Consider the following 9,322-nt stretch of genomic DNA (forward strand, 5'->3'; position numbering starts at 1 on the left):
GGGAGTGCCCCAGCCTGGCCCCGCCCACTCTCCAGGACCCACCACCCCTGACCTCTGGGAGTGCCCCAGCCTGGCCCCGCCCCCTCTCCAGGACCCACCACCTCTGACCCCTGAGCGCCTCCGTCTGGCCCCGCCCGCCCATCCAAGCCCCGCCCTCCTGGACCCGTCATCCCTGACCTCTGAGGGCCTTCTCTTGTCCCCCTCACAAGCCCCCCTGCTCAGTCTGCTTGCCCTGGTCCCCTGTGATGATGAGAGGACCCGCCATGCGCCCCGGGGACCCGACTCCAGATGTGGGCCTGCTGGCAAGCCGCTCACTTACTGGTCTACATCTCCAGCCCACGTCCGCAGAGAGGGCACACGTGTGGCACGTGACTACCCCAGTCCTGAGCGCCCGTGGCTTCCAAACCCTACCTAGGCTAGGAGCCCCACGTCTTCCTAGAAGGCAGGGAGGCTACAGCAATTTCTCTGGTTTACGTATTTTCTTCTTTTCCTATTGTGCCCTTGATTTCTGCCCCTGGAAGTCGTCAACCACAGCAGACGTACACACGGGGACTTGTTCTAGAAGGGTGCACACTGATTTATCCCTATTGAAGGAAACACAAAATGGAGCATTACTCAGCCCAGAAGAAAGAGGGAAACCTGGAGACACGCTCCAAAGGGGATGGGTGGCCCTTGAGAACAGCACGTCAGTACCCTGAGCCAGACCCAGAAGGACGCAGAGCCAGCGAATCCGCCCTCACATGTCAGTTACAGAAATTCAGAAATCTGAGAGTGCGGGCAAAGGGGCTGTGGCAGGAGGAACTTAACGTTCTCATAGGATGCAGGGAAGAGCCTCGGAGGTCTATGAGGGTCATGGAGGAAAAAAGAAGTACAACAGATTGACGGGGTGGGGGTCTTAAACCCCAAGCATGTATTCTCTCATACTTTTGGGGACCAAAGTCTGGGCAGGATCGGTTCTTTATAGACTCAGGGAGGATCCGTCCCTGTGGCTCTTTACCTTCTGGAAACTATTGACAGTTCTCATGAAACCATCATCAGCTTAGTCTCCATCTTCCCAGGATCTCAGCCTCTCACTGGGGATTCTAGGCGGGGCTGCACCCTGACCACGCCCCCAGTCCTCTTTACATTTTAGTGGGGCGGGCTGTGTGCCAATGCGCGTGCGGAAGACAGTCGCTGACGTCACGCGTCTTCCCCAATGGTTCTCCCCAGGCTCCTTCTGCAAGTACACAGAGTCACGCTGGCGACCTGGCCCCTGCTATTTCTCCTCACACTTGCAGAGCAAGCGCTTTACCCACTGAGCCATCCCCACGAACCCCTCTTCTCACTTCTGAGATGGGGTCTCGCTCAGGCTGACCTTAGCCTCACTCTGTAGTCCTGCCTGACCTCGAGCTGCAATCCCCTGCCTCAGCGCACTCAGCAGTTGAGTCCAGGATGCAAACTCTAGTCTTCCCTCAGCAACTAGAATTCGTCTGGAAACCTGCAGGGGGCGCAGCTCCCGCGGCAGCGCAGACCCAAGCCATCTAAAACAACCAGCTAGGTCCGCGGCACCCCAAAATCCAGCTTCATCCTGGCTTACCCCTGAAGGGGGATCTGAAAACCTCCATTTCTCTGCCCTCAAAGATGGTTTCAAGGGGGCCTCCCCCAGCCCCCGCAACCAAAGAACCCCGCAGGCTCCCCGCCCCCAACCCCGTAAGGAAGGAACCAGGCCACGGCTGTTTGTTCATTTATTTATTTTCTCTCTTGTTGTGATTTTGCATAAGTGCGACGCACCATTTCCGAGGATTTTTTTTTTTTTTTTTTTTTTGCACCTGCTCAGGACATGGCTGGGAGATATGCTTTTCCCTCAGCCAATCGGGAGAGGAGGATGCGAGCAGGGGGGCTGGAACTGTCTATCAGGCCTGGGCCCGCCCCCTGCACACAAAAGCAGGTTCCTTCACTATCTGGGGGCAGGCAGAGCCTCTGTCATCCGGGAAGGGGGAGAGCCAAAGCCGCGCAGGCCCGGGGCTGCGATGGCGGGGGACACGGAGACCGTAGGGGGGAAGGGGTGCTGCTACTGACCCGGGCACCCCCTTCTCCAGCGGGGTCGGGGAGCTGGGGTGCCGCTGGCCACGTCGCCCTGGGTGACCTTCCTTGGATGTGGACCTGCCCCTGAGCATCCTTCCACCAGGCCCCGGCCTGGGTACCACCCGCGAGATGCCCGCCTGCATCCGCACCCAGCCCGCCTTTGTGTCTCAGTGACGGCGCGGGGCCGCCGCCGAGGTGAGTGGGCCTTTAGCACTCTGGTAGTGTAAATTGTCTTTTTCCCCCCTGCTCGCAGCCCAGCTGGGGGAAAGGTTTATTCGGGAGACGCTGGCGGCTCCCGGAATGGCTGCTGCGATGGGGCGAACAACCGGGGCTTGATCCTAGGTGGAGAATGAAGAGCCCCAAGGATTAAAACCCCAGCTCCGAACCGCAGCATCCTGGGGGCGGTAAACCTCCCATGCGGTGTCGGGTGTTTTCTATTTATAACCCTGACTGCGGGCATGGAGACATTAAAATTGCATATACATTGAAAAGGACAGATTTTTAGCAGTAGCTATACGGCTGTCTTTCTGGAGTTGCCAGGGATTTCTGGTCCTCCGCAGTCGCCAGCGCCCAGGAGACCCACCACACCCTGTGTTTGGAAGTGTGTAGATGGGGTCCTTCTCCTTTCCACCCAGCTTGGCTTGGCAGGAGGGACCGGTGTCCCTCTCTGCACAGACACAATGGACTGGACTCAGCTGCGCTGGGGAAGGCCTGGAACACACAGGGGGAGTCGTGTTTTCTCCCGCACTGTGTGTGTGTCGCTCCTCCATGAATGGGTGATGACATTTCAGTAGGCCCGCCTCCCCTTGGCTCACACCTGCAGGCTGGGCTGCGCGGGCTGGGCTGCGGGAGACACACCCCGGTCAGCAGCTGCAGATGGCCTGGTGGTCACTGACAGCTGGGACAGGCAAGTGGCCCCAGGCAAGTGGCCCTTGTCTCCGGATCAGGGAACAGATTAGGGATGGCCTCCCATGACCAGACCCTGGAATCTTGTTGTTAAGATTAAAAAAAAAGGGGGGGGGAACCATGATTTCACAGATGTGGCCCTGTGGGTGCCGAAGTTTGGTCTGGGGAGCGTCCTTAAGTTGCGTGTGGGGTGTGTGTGTATTGCAACACTGGCCTCTAACACAAAGCGCGTCCATCCATCAGACAGTCTGGGGAGTCCACACAGCACCCGGATGGAGCGCAGGATGGTAACTGCTGGCCAAGCTTGATTCCCGGCACTGGCAGTAAAGCCTAGTGCGGTGGCATCTGGGAACCCGGAGCTGTTGCCATGCCGACTGTGCTCCCTGGAACTCCGCATACTGTGCATATACCCCACACACAGGCAGAACAGGTGACCAAAGCTGGGCAAGGTGGCACACACCTTAAACCCCAGCTCTTGGAGGCTGAGGTGAGACTACGGTGTTCTAGGAGAGCCAGGGTTATCCAGACAGAGCCTTACCTCTTCGCACATACGCATGCACGCACGCACGTGCGCGCCTGTAATCACAGCCTGACCCCAGACATACAGGCAAGCAAAACACACACACACACGCGCGCGCGCACACACACACACACACACACACACACGCACGCACAATAAAGTTGGAGGACAAAAAAGTAATCCCATACCTGGGGAGGCAGAGATTGGGGTCCTGGGCTCTGTGCTTAGCTTCAAGTGTAGAGAATGACCTCTGACCTCTATTGGCATATACGTACCTGCGAATACATAAACAACTGGTTTTTATGGAGTGAGGGAACCAGGGTGATAGACTCGGAGGACACCCCGAGAGGCCATGACTTCTTCAACCCATTTGCAGATGAACCCCTGGTTGTCTCTTCCACTTTGTGGGTCCTTCCGGCTTGGTGGAAGCTGCCCTTTCAGAAGCCCGGGACTGGAGCAGGTAGAAGCGAGTGAGAGAGCAGTCCCTCTCTGGAAGTGACTATCACAGCGCGGATCGTTAGTCCTGATACACATTCGTACAAAAACGCCTGCTCTTTCTTTCTTTCTTTCTTTCTTTCTTTCTTTCTTTCTTTCTTTCTTTCTTTCAATTTCCACCACAGTTGAGATGCGAGGAAAAGGAAGGAGATTGGGTCAGCTTGGTTCCAGGGCTGCTCTAGAGAAGGTGGGCTTGAGAGATCTCAGCGGAGGGGGTCTGTGTCTGGGGCTCAACTCCTCACCTGAGTTAATGCGCAGGCCGGGGCGTCCTAAGCCCCTTGTGTGTCCTCCTGCCGTGGGATGGCTCGGTCATACAGGCAGACCGATGTCATAGGTGGTGGCTGTAGCCATTACTGTCTAGATCACTCTGTCTTTTTTCCCTCAGATCCTCTTCTGAGGTCAGCCAAGCTTCCAGCCACCCTCTCTTTCCAGCTCCCATGGGGACCACGGAAGCCACGCTGAGGATGGAAAACGTGGATGTGAGGGATGAATGGCAGGACGAGGATCTGCCCAGGTGAGGGCTCTAGCGTCCCCGTTATTGGGACTCACGGCTCCCGGCCGCTTCCACAGATGCTGGTGGTGGCAGAGCCTTCTGGAACCTCTTCCTTCAAGACTCCCAGACAGTGAATTCCTGTAGCCAGGCTGGGAGTGATAACCTGGCCTCGCAGCTGCAGCCCAGCTCCCACAGAGGATTCTGGACAATGAGTTCTGGTCAACCTGGGGTGCAGAACAAGACCCTGTATCAAAAGGAAAATGGAGGGACGTGGTCAGGGTGGAGCCCCGCCTAGAATTCCCAGTGAGGGCTGGGGGCGTGGCTCTTCTGAAAGGTATCTTTCTATATTCCTGAACCATCCTTTCCAAGGGAGAGCTGAATTGAGGCATCACTGTCTTGATCTGATGGCATTTTATTTTTCTTCTTTTCTCTCAACCCCCTTGACTGAACCTGCCATCTGCATTCCTCCTGCTGCGTGGTTCCTGGGGTTTCCACAGACCTCTTCCTGAAGACACAGGGGTGGGATTGCTGGACGGCGCCGTGGAAGACTCCTCCTGTAAGCTTACAGAGTGCACAGAAATGCGAGTTTGTTTTCAGGGTGCAGATGGTTGTCCGGGGTTGCATGCAGGGTGGGGCGTCTAGCAGGGGGCTGTCGTGCGAGGCTCAAAGGGGTAAGAGAACACCCACATGAAGACTGCGCGGGTCTTACTGTGTGTCCTTTAGCCAGTTTCCCGATGTCTCTGTGCCTCTAACCCCGAAGAACTAACAAGCTGGATGGCTGAAACCGGGGGATGGCTCAGTAGGTAGCGCACTTGCCGGTCTGCTCTAAGGACCTGAGTTCAGATCCCAGAACCTCAGGGCGGGGGAGGATATCAGACATGGTGGAGTCGTTTGCAACTTTAATACTGCAAAGGAGGATGCCTGGTACTCTCTGCTCCCTGGGCTGCCTTCATCAGCGATCGTCAGGGTCAGGGAACGAGGAGGAGGGGGACTGAGGAAACACTTGAGGGCGCTGCTCTCTGTACTTGCACATGCCGTACACAAACCTTTTCACTTAGAAAAATACGTATTTAAATTTGTGTCTGGATATGTCAGGAGTCCAAGAGGCAGGGGGATTGCCGGAAGTTCTAGGAAAGCCTCAGTTGTGGAGACAGACCTTATGATTAGGCCAAGTTATAGGGATGACGAGCTCCTGGGGCCAAGGAAGAATTCTCTAGCAGACACTTGTCAGCATTGATCACCAAGGTCCTTGGTGTGGCCTGCTTGTAGAAGCAGACCTAATTGTGTGCCCATGTCACGGTGACATGCCCCCGTGTGCGCCTTCCTTCAGATCTCCCCTCCTCAGTGCTGTGTAGTTCTTGGACTGGAATTCAGAATTTTTTTATTATTTTTTTATTTTTTATTTTTTGGATTTTCGAGACAGGGTTTCTCCGTAGCTTTTGGTTCCTGTCCTGGAACTAGCTCTTGTAGAGCAGGCTGGCCTTGAACTTACAGAGATCCGCCTGCCTCTGCCTCGAGAGTGCTGGGATTAAAGGCGTGCGCCACCACCGCCCAGCTTGGAATTCAGAATTTAATACTGAGGCATTCCAATGGCCCCTCACTGAGGGATTCTAGGTGGGGCTCCTCCCTGACCACGCCCCCAGCCCCTCACTGGGGGGATTCTAGGTGGGGGGGGACTCCACCCTGACCACGCCCCCGTCCTCTCACTGGGGATTCTAGGCGGGGCTCCACCCTGACCACGCCCCCAGCTCTGTTTTACATTTAATTCACCAGGGTCTTGCTAATTGTCCTTGCATACTGAACTCAGCCTGTGCTCTAGCTGGCCTCAAGGCATGGCAATCCTACTCTCTAAGACTCCCATCATGCTCAGCTAAACAGTTACTTTGAGGATACAGTGGGCGACTCAAACTCCAGCCGAGGCTCCTTCCCCATGCAGGGAACACCACACCCCATCCCGTCCATCTTAGAACCCCAAACGTTATAGTCTATCCGAGCACCAGAGGGGAGATTTGGTCCTCAGCCAAGCGTTTGAGGCCTAAGGTGATGCTGCTGGCACGAACCTGTGCAGTACAGTGACCTCTGGAGGGGCCAGCACGGGGTCCTTGGAACATGGAGACCTGTAGTTGGCATTTTCTTTGGGCTGGCAATCAGTTCCCAAATAAAGACACAGAGACTTATTAGTTATGAATGTTCGTCTTAGCTTAGGCTTCTTCCACTAATTTTTTTTTAAATATTTATTGTTTATTATGTATACAATATTCTGTCTGCGTGTATGCCTGCAGGCCAGAAGAGGGCATCAGACCCCATTATAGATGGTTGTGAGCCACCATGTGGTTGCTGGGAATTGAACTCAGGTCCTTTGGAAGAGCAGGCAATGCTCTTAACCTCTGAGCCATCTCTCCAGCCCCCACTAATTTTTTTAAACTTAATTTAACCTCCTTTTTGGGGGGCTGGAGAGATGGCTCAGAGGGTAAGAGCACTGGTTGCTCTTCCAGAGGTCCCGAGTTCAATTCCCAGCAACCACATGGTGGCTCACAACCATCTGTAATGAGACCTGGTGCCTTCCTTGCCAACAGTACATTGTCTACTTAATAAATAAATAAATAAATAAATAAATAAATCTTAAAAAAAAATTAACCTCTTTCTACTCATTGACATTTTGTAGCAGGGTTCTTTAGACAGGGTTTCTCCGTGGCTTTGGAGCCTGTTCTGAACTAGCTCTTGTAGACCAGGCTGGCCTCAAACTCACAGAGATCCACCTGCCTCTGACTTCCGAGTGCTGGGATTAAAGGTATGCACCACCACCGCCTGTCTTACCTTTCCTTTATGCTATATAAAGGAAAGGTCCACTTTCCTGCTTCCTCTGTTTCTGGCTGGCTGGTCCGTGGTATTCTCCTGGCATCTCTTTTTCTTTCTCCCCCTGCAGCCTATATTTCTCCTCCTACTTTACTCTTTCTGCCTGGAAGTCCCATCAACACCTCCTCCCTATCTATTGGACATTCAGCTTTTTATTAGACCAATCAGGTGCCTGAGGGAAGCAAGGTAAAACAGCAACACATCTTTACAAGATTAAACAAATATTCTACAACATTTTCACCTTTTGTCTAAATAAAAAAGGTTTTAACTGTATCGGAGTAAGACAATAAGACAAATATCAAGCAAAATTCATTCACAATGTCCAGTCCATTTGTATTTGGCAAATTCAAAGGAAATACTCCACTATGTGTCTTCTTGGTGCACTCACAGTTGTGTGTCTAAGCCACTTTCTATCCTAACCTGTATTACAACCCTAAATCATCTTTTCAGACCTCAAAACATTTTCACAGATAAACAATTTAAGCTTTTATGTTTCTTAACCCCATCAACTTTGTATCTCTTATGTAAGTTTGTTTTCTGAATTTCCCAACAAGGAAAGCTGTTAATGTAACTACATAGTCTTTAACTCTATCAGAGACCCAGGAAGGATTACTATTACCCGAATAAGTAGGAAGCACAGAGCAAGCGGCTTCCAAAACTTTAGAGATGACATGTTGCATGATGTTTTACTCTTTTGGGTTTTTTTGGGGGGGGTGTCCACCACCCAGCTCCCAAATAAATCACACACGAAGGCTTAGTTGTGCCTGCCCTGCCTGTTTCCAGGCAGCTTCTCTTATCTTGCATTATCCCCACTAACTTTTCTTCTGGGCTTTTACTTCTGTATGTCTTACTTTCCTTACTCTGTGACTGGCTGGGTGACTGGGTGCCGGCCCCTAGTTCCTCTTTCTTCTCTCCTCCCATATTTCCCCATCCCTGCCGCCCCACCTATTCTTGCTCCTGCCTCGTTGTTGGTCATTCATCTCTTTGTTTGAACCATCAGGCCTATTAGACAGGCACAGAAACACAGCTTCATGGAGTTAAAGAAATGTAGTCTGAACAAAAGTCACACACCTGGAAATAGTGTTCCCCAATAGTGACAGGACAGCTGGCTGCTTGGGCAGTCACCCCAAGTTTTCTCTGTAACATTGGGAACTCCATCTTCTGTTCATGGGTCTCGAATATCTGACAGCTGTTTACTGTGAAGCAAGAATTTTGAAGAACTCTCACCTTGTTTTGGCAAAGTTTGGTAGTTACTTTTCTGTGTCCTGTATGTCCAGTTTGGCCAACATACTGTCAGCAGTGAAGACAAGGACGGTTTCTTGTCCAGTAACCAATGTTTGCCATAAAGAAATCAGACTCCATGTGGAGGTTCTTAAATGTCCATTGTCATAAAAAGCCATTATGTTATTAAAACAACTTAAATGCCATATTCTGAAGATCTCTGGAATGTTTGAAGATGACCCATCTATCTAAAATATCTGTTTGACCTTGAAAACATCCCTAATATGACAGTTTAATTGTTATACATGACTAACTACTACCCTACATTTTTTAATTATTCTAAACAGTTTGTAATAATAGCTTTCAAGGACTAGAATTTTATATTACATTTTTAAATGAGCTGCATACATACAATACCTTAGAAACATATATTCAGTATAACAAAAATAACCTTAAATTTGCATCAACATACAAAAATCCACTCAATTGTAAAATATTTGAGATGAATAGTTGCCTTTTTTAATTGAGTATTTCTTTATTGATATTTATTGAGCTCTACATTTTTCTTTGCTCCCCTCCCTGCCTCTCCCCTGCCCCCTTCAACCCTCCCCCAAGGTTCCAATGCTCCCAATTTACTCAGGAGATCTTGTCTTTTTCTACTTTCTACTTCCCATGTAGATTAGATCTATGTAAGTCTCTCTTAGTGTCCGCATTGTTGTCTAAGTTCTCTGGGATTGTGGTTTGTAGGCTGGCTTTCTTTGCTTTAT

At 51.4% G+C, this 9,322-nt stretch overlaps 1 protein-coding gene across 2 annotated transcripts in view; it reads left to right on the forward strand.

Moving 5' to 3' along the window:
• Positions 1–1,921: 1,921 nt before the first annotated feature.
• Atcay (ATCAY, caytaxin) overlaps positions 1,922–9,322 on the forward strand; it is a 25,771-nt gene continuing 18,370 nt past the window's right edge. Inside the window, exons 1-3 of one of the 2 annotated variants that reach the window (XM_005359001.3) lie at positions 1,922–2,259; positions 4,371–4,499; positions 4,976–5,034. In XM_005359001.3, the coding sequence (XP_005359058.1) occupies positions 4,423–4,499; positions 4,976–5,034 (136 nt within the window). In that variant the 5' untranslated portion in view covers positions 1,922–2,259; positions 4,371–4,422. The remainder of the gene's footprint in view (positions 2,260–4,370; positions 4,500–4,975; positions 5,035–9,322) is intronic. The other variant, XM_013350707.2, reaches the window with a different exon arrangement.

The sequence above is a fragment of the Microtus ochrogaster genome, linkage group LG1 (genome assembly GCF_000317375.1).
Source record: "Microtus ochrogaster isolate Prairie Vole_2 linkage group LG1, MicOch1.0, whole genome shotgun sequence".
Taxonomy (NCBI): domain Eukaryota; kingdom Metazoa; phylum Chordata; class Mammalia; order Rodentia; family Cricetidae; genus Microtus; species Microtus ochrogaster.